Source organism: Odocoileus virginianus, chromosome 31 (genome assembly GCF_023699985.2).
Source record: "Odocoileus virginianus isolate 20LAN1187 ecotype Illinois chromosome 31, Ovbor_1.2, whole genome shotgun sequence".
NCBI classification, from domain to species: domain Eukaryota; kingdom Metazoa; phylum Chordata; class Mammalia; order Artiodactyla; family Cervidae; genus Odocoileus; species Odocoileus virginianus.
Window position 1 is genome coordinate 852,402 of NC_069704.1, and position 13,196 is coordinate 865,597.

Below are 13,196 nucleotides of genomic sequence, written 5' to 3' on the forward strand. Positions count from 1 at the left end.
CTCTGCGCTCCAGAAACTTCTGCAAATAAGCCTGAGACTCCAGAGTGCAGGGCTGTCTGTGGAGGACCGGCGGGCACAGGCAGACACGTGGACCTGCACGCCTGTGCTCTGGGTCTCACCCCAGACAAGGATGTCGGCCACGCTGGGCCCCCGACCCCGCTCCAGGGCCATCTGATACCCCACCCCAGGAACGCGTGCAAAGCCCTGTGCACATGAGTCCTTTTATTGTCCTGAACTAGAAGACTGCTTCTCAGCAAAATGGGCCTGAGGTCAGCTTGTCCCCAGTTACAGCCCTCCCAGTTGACAAGTGCCCATGTTCAGTGTAACCCACACGGCTTCCTTTCCTGCATCCACTTGTCGAAAAGCTGCTGTCCTTATGTCAGCTAGAGCCTCTTTTCTTACATTTTAAAAGAAAAGGAGTTGTTATTTAGTCATTAAGTTGTGTCCAACCCCACAGACTGCAGCACGCCAGGCTTCCCTGTCCTCCACCGTCTCCCGGAGTCTGCTCAAACTCACATCCGTTGAATCAGAGCAGATGACTAAATACACCTGCTTAGAGTCGTTTTAGGCTGAAATCGACACAGCCGCAGTGGACTCGGCCATGGGGCTATGGCCGCCCCTTAGGAGCTGGGCCCGCGTGGCTCCGAGGTGTTCCAGAAGGAATGTCATGTGTGGGCGCAGGGCAGGGGTGGTGGGAGAGTTCCTGCGTTGCCGTTGGTGTCTGGGGGGCCCAGATCCAGACGCCCACAGAGCCCTGAGCAGGGTGTCAGCCAGCGTTCCCCGCGTCAGCCGGCCTTCGGGTCTTGAGAAAATCTTAGCAGAGCTCCGCAGGGTCAGCGTCTGCTGTGAGGAGCCGGGCTGAGACTAGAACTTCCCTCAGTCAGTTCAGTTCAGTCTCTCAGTCGTGTCTGACTCTTTGCGACCCCATGAACTGCAGCACCCCAGGCTTCCCTGTCCATTACCACCTCCTGGAGTTTACTCAAACTCATGTCCATTGAGTTGGTGATGCCATCCAACCGTCTCATCCTTTGTCGTCCCTTTCTGCTCCTGCCTTCAATCTTTCCCAGCATCAAGGTCTTTTCCAAGGAGTCAGAGCTTCCCTGGTGTCCCTTCAACACTGCTTTCCTGGGCTCCCCTCCCAAGCCGGGGCCTGCTCCTGACCTCCTTCCGCCCTCCTGCTGAAGGCCCTGCGCCCGATGTGAGACCGGGCCAGCCGGAACGTCTGAGCCTGGAGCAGAGGAGGGTTTACCGCGGGGCTGAGCCGGAGGAGCAGGCGGCTCTTCTCAGGAAATCCAGACTCCCCAATAGGCTTCAGGGGGCAGTTGTATGAGCAGGAAGTTGCAGGGTGTGTGCCTTCCTTCTGGGAGATCAGGGCAGTGCCCGGGCCCCTGGGCTCAGCCTGCAGTCCGTCCTCCGGGGCAGGGACCTCGGTCCCTGCAGCAGTGCCGCGTGTCCAGCGCTGTGAGTCCTCGGGGGACAGGACTCCGCCCCCCAAAGGCTGCAGCTTTGCTTCCCGGCCGCCCCTCCCTTCCCTGATTGGGTACTGCTGGAATCTGCTCTTGGGAGCAAAGAGAAGGGCTGGGAGGCTGGAGCCTTTTTCCAGCGAGAAACGGGGGGCGCAGAAAACGTTTCGAACCCGAGAGGGCCCCACAGGGTCCTGACCATTTTCACTCCTGGGCTGTCAGCTGGGGGCCCCTTGTAAGATGACTGATTGGCAAGAGGAAATCGAAAGTTTGCCCTGTCCATAGGGCAGGCGCCCAGGTGGGGAGCACCTTGACGAAGAGCCTGGGCCTCAGGTCTAAGCACCGTCTTCAGCTGGGCTTCCCCGGCTGGCTCAGACGGCAGAGGACCCACCTGCAGTGCAGACCCGGCTTCAGGCCGTGGGTGGGGAAGGCCTTGGAGGAGGGCATGACAACCCACTCCAGTATTCTAGCCTGGAGGATCCCCACAGACAGAGGAGCCTGGTGGGCTACAGGCCATGTGGTCGCAGAGTCAAACACGGCTCAGCGACGAACACTTTCACCATCTTCAGTTAAGCCTGAGAAAGAGTGTTTAGAAGCCAGTTGTAGGAAGGGGACTCAGAATGATTAACAGATACAGATACGGTTGTCATGCAGACTTAAATCTCTGGTGATTTGGTATCAGCTTTCTCTCCTGGCTCAGACAGGAGACCCCTTACAAATGGAGATTTCCCTTGTGAATGAAAAAGCGTTTCTGCCATATCAGTAAACAGTGATGCAGACAGCCGGCTACTGAAGCTGCCGTGCACCCCGGTGGTGAGTCCCCAGGGAGCCCGGAATGAGGACACCTCAGAGGGAGCTGAGAGTGAGGCTTTGCTGGCCTGGCTTGCTGAGGACTTGCTGGGAGTGAGTCTCAGATGGCTCTCAGGGAGAGCTCTGAAGAGGTGAGGGAGGAGCCAGGATCTAAGGGAGCTTCTGCAACAAAGACCAGGTGGTCAGAGCATCAAAAGATACTATTAATTACAGAACCCCAAACATCTCAGGTTAATGAATTTAGCCCCTTTCTATGAATGGGAAGAGGCAAGAGTCAGCTCACCGACGTCACTCCCTTGACGTGCAGCTCAGCTATCTGTGGGGCCGGTGTCCTGGGCTTTCTCGCCCTGAGCGCCTCTGTCCCTGGGCGGCTGCAGCGTCGTTGGTCTGCTCATGCTAGCGTTGGTCGCTCGGTCGTGTCTGACCCCATGGACTGTAGCCCTCCAGGCTTCTCTGTCGGTGCGATTCTCTGCAAGAAGGCTGGAGCGGGTTTCATGCCTCCTCCAGGGCACCTTCCTGCACCGGCAGGTGGGCGCTTCACCATTGGGGCCACCTGCAGAGGCTGCCACGCGGCTGCGTGCTCCGTTCGCAGCCCTGTGGGCGCAGGCTGGCGCCAGGGCGCGAGCGCCAGAGCTCCTGCAGGGCTGCGCTCCCGGAACCCTCACCTCCAGCAGGAGCGGACTCAGAACTCTGAATCAAGTGTCCAGAGATAAGAGTGGAGACACAGACCGACAAAACAAACCCAGATGGAGCCAGCGGGGACCGCGATGCTGACAAGTCTGACCTCCAGCAGAGTGCGAGCCTCATTCAGAGCTGGCTTTACTACTTTAGACACTAGATGTCAAACCTACCAGCGGCCGTGGAGGATGCAGACAGAAGGATGAAACGCGGTGGCAGCCTGCTCCCTCGGAAAAGCCCCGATGCCTCCCTGTCGTTAGCATCGCTTCTCCTCTCTACTCCTGAGAATTAAGCCGCCCTTTCTGGGTTGGGTGAGAATTGCTCTGTGAACTCGGTTCCTGCTTTTCTGTTCTTTGGCCACTGAATAAAGCCTGTACTGTGTTGATCTCGACTTTGGTTTTGGCTGCTGCAGCCTGAATGGAAAAGGAACGTCTCCTGCCAAGGCAGGGAGCCGTGGCCTGGCCAGGGCCTGAGCAGGGTCCCCACAAATCAACTCGGCAGCACGTGGAGGACCCTGGCCCAAGTCAGGACCAGACTCGGGGGGAGACGCAGCCTCAGGTGTGTTGGGAGGAGCTAAGACACTGAGCCCGTCCGTGGATGAGGATGAGATAGGCTGAGATTCAGATCCAGACTCAGGAGACATGTTCTCATTCTGGAAAGTGAAAGGGATTCTCCCCCTTGCTCTGCAGGAAAGAAAGAATTCAAAAATGTGCCCATGAGCTAATCTTTCGAGCTTTTATCAGATAAGACAGAAGTATTTGAGAACATTTTCGAATCAACACTTCACTGGATTCCCAGAAATATTTTTGGCAGTACAGCAAATGATAAGATGTGATTCCCAGCACAAGTGAACTGCAGAGTTCCAGCTCCTCCAGCCCTGGAGATGCAAGGCGGGAGCAGGAAGTCTGGTTGCCCATCAGTGTGGCAGCAGGTGGAACACAAAGCAGGCGAGGAAGGGAGATTTCAAGGGGACACATGGGGGTCTGCAGCGGTGGGTAAGGGAGCAGTAACACCTGTGAATATTGATGTGAAACGAAACTCGGGTTTTGTGACGAGACAAGGAAAAGTTAAGCATGAAAAGTTTTCTCTGCCCTTTGGCCTCCTCTCCTGCATGAGGCATCACCCAGACCACCACATCAGCAGAAATACCCACTCAGCTAAAGAGCAGCCTTCTGCCAGCATCAGCAAGACGACTCTTTATCGACAGCACTTGTTGTTAATCTCAGAAGAGGTCACGTGAACCACTGCAATGATGACATTTGGATCTGACTGTGTACTCTTAATTTGCTATAGAGCTCTATGTCTCAAAAATCGTGCATAACTGTCCCTAGATTTCTCGTGGGTGGAGCAGTTCTCAGGGCTTTCTGAGGTGCTCTTCAGGTCATAATCCTTGAATCTGGCTCAAATAACGTTTTCCATTTTTTTTATTAGATCGACTGATTAATTGTTCTTCAACTTTAACGTCTTATTTTCTAGATCATCTTGTTGATAATCTATTACCTTCTCAAATAATCTATTACCTTCTTGCTCCTTTATCATCAGGAACCTACTTCTGTTAAACTGAAAAAAGAAAAAATCAACTGGATTTTCATCCCAAATCTTTTACCATGTCTGAGCTCAACTCAAAAATCTTTCCTTACTCCAAAAATAATTTTGAGGCAACTTAAGGAGTATTTATATTACATACGAAGAAAAAGCAAACATGTAGATAAGGAAAAGAAAGTCAGAAGAAAATTCAGAACTGAGGCTGAGATCAGCATCTGGAGATGACTCTACCCTGATAAAGAGGAGATAAAAAGATAAAGAGGAGATCACCGCGTTTGGCCGGACGTGAGTCAGGGCTCCTTGGGACATCCTGCAGCACAGGATGCTGCATCAGACACGAAAAAGGAGCCCCCAAGGGTTGGAATGTGTTGGCTTCATCGTATCAGGCAGGTTTGCCTTATCTGCGTTGATTCTGGTGGGAATTGATCTTCGTGTTGATTTTACTTTCTGTTCACTTTGTACAATGAGCAATAACTTTTGGGGCATTTTGGTGAAAGTGAAAGTCGCTCAGTCATGTCTGACTCTTTGAGACCCCAGGGACTATACAGTCCATGGATTTCTCCAGACCAGAATACTGGAGTGAGTAGCCTTTCCCTTCTCCAGGGAACTTCCCAACCCAGGGATCGAACCCGGGTCTCCCGCATTGCAGGCAGATGCTTTAACCTCTGAGCCACTGGGAAGCCCAGGAATACTGGAGTGGGCAGCCTGTCCCTTCTCCAGGGCATCTTCCCGACCCAGGTAATGGGAGGCAGGTGCAAACTCCTAGTTACAGGTGAGCAGGTGCTGGGACAGCCACAGAACCGGGAGCAGAGCTCAAGCTGCTGAAGGGCCTGAGGACCGTGGGCCCCACGAGCCCTCATCTCAGAGGAAAGAAAGGATTGTTGCTTCTTTCTGGCCCTTTCTCTGCGTGTGTCTATGTGAGGGGATAAATGTGGAACGTGACCAGTTCACAGTGCAAGTGTCCCGCCGTCACACTGCGCATCTTACACAGACACGGGGATGCGTGCTGATTACATCCCAGTAGAACTGGGCTGGGAGGGACGAGCCACACACAGAAGGAAACAGGCTCCCGATCTGATCACTTGGAGAGAATCTGTGCGCCGGCTTTTGGGAAGAAACTTCTAGATCTAAAGCTGTGCAAACGTAAAAGAAGAAAGGACAAAGAATCTCGTTTGTTTTCCTCGATGTACCTTTTAACTTGCTTCGGGCCCGGGGCTCCCCCTCTTGCTCTGCTGTGCTGAAAGGTCCGCAGCACTGGAGCTGAGCATGGAGGGAGCGGACCGTCCCCGGACCGTGACGGCGCCGGGCCTCTGGCCGCAGAGAGAGCCCCAGGGACCAGGCCCCAGGGAGCCGAGATGCTCCGTGCTCACTGGGGGCTTCTGCTCCTGGAGACAGGGTCCCAGGGGAGGGACATCCCCCTTCCTTCCTGCGGACAGGGCTCCCGGCAGGAGGCGGGAGGCTGCTCTGGGCTCAGAGGGGAGCTGCCACTGGAGTCCTGGGCCCACAGAGCATCCGCTCCATCCAGGCCTCCTCACTGCCCAGGGCTGGGGGCGTGTGGTGTGGAGTGTGGGGTGACCCCAGGGTGCATGCTGCGGAATGTGGGGTGACCTGGGGGCATGTGGGGAGGCACGTGGTGCAGAATGTGGGGTGACCTCCGAGCCTCTTCTCCCAAACACCCTGGAATCCTCACTTCGGCTGTTTACTTTCTAAAAAATCACTCCGTGGTCCGGGGTGAGAAAAGTGTGGTCGCAGCCTGCCCTGCTGGAACATGCCTGGCAAGATCCACCAGGAGGGCGGTTTCAGACCAGAGGCCCGGGGACCTGTGTGGGCTGCGCCCCCGTCACCCCATTCTCACTAGAGGGACCCTGGCTTCTGCTCCGCCTCCCTGCCCCCACTTTGGCTTCCCAGGGACCAGTCGTTCCCCAGCTTTGGTTTGCTCCTCGGGGGCTGAAGGGGAGAACAGGACTGGACAGACCCCCCTCCGCAGGCTCGGGGGGCTGGCGGGACCACGAGAACCACTGACACATGTCGATTTGACCCAGGCTTGCTGCCACTCAGCTGCTTCTTAGCCTCCTTATCGTTCCGTTTTCTGTGCTGCTCACTTTATCACAAGCATCCTATAGTGCGGATTTGCAACTGTCATTTCTGGTGACACCATGGTGTTCCATAAAGTGCCTTTATTTCATCTGCTCCAACCTTCCTCTGTACTAGGACTTTGGGGGTTGGTTTCACTTATTTCAGTGCACTTTCAAGTGTTTTGGTATTTTAGGAGGGACATCTGGAATTACTGGGTCAAGAATTCTGTAAGATTTCTGACCTTCTTGCTAACCTGCTTTCCGTGATGTTTATACTGATTCTCAGGGCAAGATGCTTTCAACCACCAAGCTGAAAGATTTCAATCACGACAGCAGCTCCTCAGTGTCCTGCTATCTGCTTGAATGTCCATGATCCTGAAGACACGCCCTTTCACAGAGGTGCGCCCAATGATCTGAAGACACAGGGTGGCGGGACCCTGAATCCCACTCCCAGGAGAACACGCTCCATCTGCCCTGGTGCAGCTGAGCCAGTGCCAGGTGTAAAACATGGGCAACACCTGCTGGAAGACAGGCTCAGAGGGCGTGGAATCTCGGAGCACGAGATGCTGCTGGGACTCTGGGGAGGCCGGGGAGCTGCTCAGTGCCGAGGGGCGAGGGGTGGCCCCGTGGCAGCTGCGAGAGCTGTGAGCCTCTGCACCCCAGACCCGGAGAGATCTGTGATGGACATGAACCTTGGGATGTGGATGCATGCTGCATCATGACCGCATGTCCATCAGTAGGGGTGTCTGCATCTGTGAGGATGTCCCTGTTCTGGGGGGATGCCCGCATCAGACATGACCTCAGGAGGAGATAGTAGGGGTGATGGCAAGAGGTGTCACAGTGGCATCTGGACAAGCTCAGGGGCAGCGCCTCCGGGACCCGCGCAATCTGTGCTCATGGGCCTTGGGGTAGACAGATCAGCCTGCGGCAACGTTGTCGCGGAGGTGGCCATGGCTGGAGAGAAGCGCCCTGGGGCCCTACTGGGCCCCAGACCCCACACACCCTTCCAGGCTCAGTGAAGACACACACGCAGGTAGAGACCCTTCGTGCTACAAATGTGGTAACACCTTTTTTATTTAGAGTAAGATGTGTTAACATCCAGCATGACAAAATTTGTACAAAGTTCACAATTTAAAAATGAATATCACTGCAACTTGTGATTCCACACATTTATAGCAAAATTAAAGTGTCAACAAACCCATGCCGTGTAGTACAAAAATAAATCAAACTTCAGTTCCACAGAGAGCACGATAAATATTTATACAAAATTCTGTCTTAATAAATGATTACTTAAATTAACTTAGAAATGAATATGAACAATAAGTTATAATAAATAAACTCTGATGACTCACAATAATTCCATATGAAAGGTCAGCATTCTAATATGTGACACTTTTGTGATCCCTATATAATAGTCACAGATAACTTTGATTTGATATTATGTACCAACATCAGATGAGCAGCAGATTTGTGCTTAAAACCCCTTTCCATTGTACATAGGTGAGAACAATTAGAATCCCAAACTGATACTACCTATTACGCTACGAAAAGCATCACTATAATTGGCAAAGAAGCTGCAGACAACGACGGGGCGGGGAGATGCATGTGCCGATATGAACAACGGGGGCCCGCGAGGAGGCCGGGGCCCCGGACGGGGTATGTGGCCGCAGGTGGCGAGGCGCACCTGGCTTCAGCTCTCAAAAAGGCAATTCTGAGCAGGGCAGCTACAACTAATCACCCAACAGAAAGAGGGCCCCGCAGAGAAGGCGCTGCGGCGCCCGAGTCATTATACAGTCTTCTCCCAGCTAATTTTAAAGTCCTCCTGGAAAACTGGTGGCTTTTGTACAGTGAGCAGTATAAAGTGCCGCTGGGATGTACATGTATTTATACATATATATATATACCGAGGTTGAGTATTGTATCAGAGTATTTGCGGTGAGGTCCCTGTAATCTCCCGTAGCATCATCAGGTCAGCCGGGAGGCCTCCTCAGATTCCTCCAGGGTCAGAGTCGCGAGGCTACTGACACAGGAATTGCACACCTCCGTACGGATATATAGGACAAGGTAAGTGCAAATAGTCGACTGGCACATTGTGGGGACAATGACCCTGTAAGTCCTGTTCTGCTAAAAATATTTTTTTTTTTATTTTTACAAAACCCATCTTTTTTTTTTTTCATAACAAAATTTTAAAGTACTTTTGTACTTCCTGCATAACATCAAGACATGGAAGGAAGAATGCTATCACATGTAAATCAAGTCAACAGCAATCGGAAACACGACAGGTTGTCCCGGGGATGCATGAGGAGAGGGGAGCGCGGCGGTGGAAAGCGGTCTTACGCATCGCATCGCGGAGTGCAGTCGTCGGGGGAACAGTCAGTCTCCAGGATGGAAACGAGTCTGAGATGATCTAGTGTAAAGCAAAAAAGTGCTGAAGGGCATTTAGTTACTCCCACCGTCTGATTGCATTCGTTCCTAGAGAAGGTCACGACCGAGCCAACAAAGCTAAGCGAACGTTCTGCGGCCCGCGGGCCTCCGGCGGGCGGGACCGCACGTGGGGCGCGCGCTCCCGCCTCTGAACAGGACGCGGGCTTCCTCGAAGCCAGCGCTGGGCGGGGGCGCTTGTCTGAGCCGCTTTCCCACCCAGGCCGGCCCGCAGCTCAGCCCGATCGCGCGAGGACTGCCACGCCGTCTGCCTTTATCCCCCACGGGAAACTCACGACAGCGACAACAACAGGAATGGTAATTGGATAAGGTGGAAGGGGAAAGAAAGAGTCTCAAAGGATCTTTGAGCGCAAAGGAAAACACGGATTCTGCTGGGTGACAGGCGGTTCAGAGGGCAGGAGCCCTCGGGGCAGGAGAAGGTTGCTCCAGGCCGAGAGAGGAGGAGGGGTCTTCGGGCCACCACCTCCACTCTGCCCCTGTCTTAGCGGAAGGTCCCACCGCCACACCGCGTAGCGCTCGGGAGTTAATTTAAAAGCGCTGTTTAAGCTGCTTTGAATCTTCTGCCAAGCTCCCATGGCTTGATGTTGTCTGACAATAAATTACTTATCTCATTCCTTACAGTTACTCCACATGCCATGTCCTTGGAATGCAAAAAACCTCATTTATTGCCCCCACCATACACCATCCTCCTAAAACAAACAAACAAAAACATCACATAATATTTCCAAGCATTGTTCAAAAATAAAGCATTTTTTTGCAACCAATTCTTGCTATGAAACAATATGCACACAAAATGTATTTCTTAAATTCCGTAAGATCCTCGAACACGAGGCAAAACGATAACATCTAAAAAGTGGCTGCGGGTCCACCAAATGATCATTCAGAGCTGTGTTGTGTGTGTGTGTCCATTTCAGTTCAAAATACTAAACATTTAATCACTAAAGCGTTAAAAAGAATGTACACTCTATTTATTTTGATCAGCTTACCTCTTCAGAAATATATATACCCCCAATGTGCATACATTAGCAGCTATAAACATTACATGGCATGTCACACTATGTCAGCTTATATGAAAACGTACAAAAATGTGAATGTATTCCAAAACTATTCTGCAGGTACTATCTTTAAAGCAAGACATAAAATCATTATGAAGTCTTGTAAGCATAACACTGTTTCAAACAGAAATAAATATATAACACTTTCTGGTAAATTACAGCAGCAAAGAACAAGAGGCATCCTTTTTTAAGCAAGATTCCATCACTACAGCAGCTGTTCAGACCTGAATTCCTCTCACAGCCTGCTTTATATTTTCCAGTAGAGCTTTATTTTCTGGGCTCTGATAACGGTCTTGATTTGTATACATGTCCGTCAAAGTAGTCACGTATGCATCAAAATTTTGTTCATTGATTGGATCCTACGAGATATTAAATAGTAGTTCATATGCAACTTTTATTTTCTTAATAGGATATTCACATCAGCATAAATTAGTATCCCAGCCTAACGCCACTGTCCTTATCTTACTTAAAAGGCCTTTCAGAGCAACTTAACCTTAGGGGATTTACCGATCAGCCCCACCAGAGCGGTTAGTGTTATGGTTTGGGGGAGGTAACCGCAAGCATCCGAGGTCTGGAGAACCACGAGGACAGAACAGACAGACAGCTACGCTAGGATGTGCACTGCGCGGCCCCCGGGGGCCTCCGCCCGGCGCCGGTCACTTACCATGTGCGGCAGCTGGATGTTGGCGAGGCTGTGGATCAGAGACTGGCTGAGGTTGGCGAGCTCGTGGAGCAGCGACTCGTTCTGCTGCTCGATCACCTTGTTCTCCTCCTCGATGGTCTTGAGGCTGGACTCCATGGTGGTGATCTGCAATGCACAGACCGCGCGACATGTAACACGAGCCGCCCCCCGTGGGAGGCCTCGGCGGCCCACGCAGGGGCGCAGCCTCTCGCTCGAGTCCAGAGGTTTCCGGCGAAGGACTGGACGCTGAAGGGGTCACTTTGTGTGCTGTGAGTCCTCGCACTGAGCAAGTGGCAAGTGGACCCTAACGGCTGGTCTCTCTGAAAAGGAATCGGTGCACTAAGGCGGGCTAGGTTCCCAGGTTCTGTCAGCTTTCATTCGGTCTTTTAAAAGCTCTTCTTGTCACTGTGCACAAACAATCACGTGAGGACTGGCCTTGCACCACCCAGGCCTTTCTGCTGGCGTGGCGGGACAATCTATCTGGATTAGTATCTTAGGACATGGGGCTAACACATCTTCTTCTTAGGCTAAATCTAATACTGCATAGAGACGTCTTGAAATATTGCTTTATTTGTGAGTCACTATCCTCTCCAGAAAAACATCTACTTCTGCTTTATTGACTACACCAAAGCCTTTGACTGTGTGGGTCACAGCGAACTGTGGAAAATTCTGAAAGAGATGGGAATACCAGACCACATTACCTGCCTCCTGAGAAATCTGTACGTAGGTCAAGAAGCAACAGTTAGAACTGGACGTGGGACAACAGACTGGTTCCAAACTGGGAAAGGAATACATTAAGGCTGTATATTGTCACCCTGCTTATTTAACTTATATGCAGAGTACATCATGAGAAATACTGGGCTGGAGGAAGCACAAGTTGGAATCAAGATTGCAGGGAGAAAAATAAATAACCTCAGATACGCAGATGACACCACCTTTATGGCAGAAAGCAAAAAGTAACTGAAGAGCCTCTTGATGAAAGTGAAAGAGGAGAGTGAAAAAGCTGGCTTAAAGCTCAACATTCAGAAAACTAAGATGATGGCATCTCGTCCCATCACTTCATGGCAAATAGATGGGGAAACAGTGAAAACACCGACAGACTTTATTTTCTTGGTCTCCAAAATTACTGCAGGGGTAACTGCAGCTCTGAAATTAAAAGACACTTGCTCCTTGGAAGACAAGCTATGACCAATCTAGACAGAATATTAAAAAGCAGAGCCATTACTTTGCCAACAAAGGTCCTTCTAGTGAAAGCTATGGTTTTTCCAGTAGTCATGTATGGATGTGAAAGTTGTAGTATAAAGAAACCTGAGTGCTGAAGAACTGAGGTTTCGAACTGTGGTGTTGGAGAAGACTCTTGAGAGTCCCTTGGACTGCAAGGAGATCCAACCAGTCCATCCTAAAGGAAATCAGTCCTGAATGTTCCTTGGAAGGACTGATGCTGAAGCTGAAACTCCAATCCTTTGGTCACCTGATGTGAAGAGCTGACTTATTTGAATGCTGGGAATTCCTAATGCTGGGAAGGATTGGGGGCAGGAGGAGAAGGGGACAACAAAGGATGAGATGGTTGGATGGCATCACCGACTCAATGGACATGCGTGTGTGTAAACTCTGGGAGTTGGTGATAGACAGGGAGGCCTGGCATGCTGTGGTTCATGAGGTAGCAAAGAGTCAGACACGACTGAGTGACTGAAATGATCATCTCCATAGTCACGAGACAGAGGTCCCTAGTGGCCTGTATGGTGTCACTGCCTCCCTACTTCAGAGAAGGGTCTGGCATGGCTTCCTGACCACTCTACCTTCCTCTAGAAACCCAGAGAGAATGTAACCATCGCTGTGAAGCTTTCTGGCCTCCGCCTGCTGCCAGACAACCAGCCCTTACTCACTGCACGGCAGGCTGGAGAGTGGCCTGCTCTGCGAAGGTTGCAGGGACCCAGCGATGGAACCAAACGGGGCACTCCTGGAGGCCACAGCGTGTGTGCCGGCCTCCATGGGTCCCCAGGCTGGCCTCAGAGGGGACACGCGGAAGCAGGACTGCCTGCCGTATGCCAAGCTCACAGCCTGGCGCCTCCGGACGGCAGCAGCCGACTGCCCGGAATTACCCGAATCTCTGCTTATCAGCTCTAAACTTCGATTTCTCACATAGGGTGTCCCTGCTCACATCGAAGGATCCCAAGTAGTTGGGGTCCGAGGGAGCCCCTGGCTTCAGCTTTCTGAGTTTCGCCAGGTGAAATCTGGCTCTCTGTGGATTCAGGAGTGACAACACTTATCAGTAGGCACGTCTGTGGGTGAGTGTTTCTCGTGGAAGGACACTCATTGTCCGGGCTTCTGACCCAGCAGGGATCAGGTCAAAACCTAGCACCCCAGTGACTGCTGGGACTTGGGGCCCAGGTGGAATGGTGGGGCGGACAGAGTGCTGCCAGGGGGGTCAGCATACCCCGAGGCT

General features: G+C 52.0%; 1 protein-coding gene across 18 annotated transcripts in view; it reads right to left on the reverse strand.

The window, feature by feature from the left end:
• Nucleotides 1–7,627: 7,627 nt before the first annotated feature.
• The window catches only part of MYT1L (myelin transcription factor 1 like), a 400,361-nt gene continuing 394,792 nt past the window's right edge, over nt 7,628–13,196 (reverse strand). For 15 of the 18 annotated variants that reach the window (XM_070459146.1, XM_070459143.1, XM_070459144.1 and 12 more), the window contains 2 exons: nt 10,733–10,876; nt 7,628–10,427 (listed from right to left, as the gene is read on the reverse strand). In XM_070459146.1, the coding sequence (XP_070315247.1) occupies nt 10,287–10,427; nt 10,733–10,876 (285 nt within the window). In that variant the 3' untranslated portion in view covers nt 7,628–10,286. The remainder of the gene's footprint in view (nt 10,428–10,732; nt 10,877–13,196) is intronic. The other 3 variants (XM_070459156.1, XM_070459157.1, XM_070459158.1) reach the window with 1 other exon arrangement.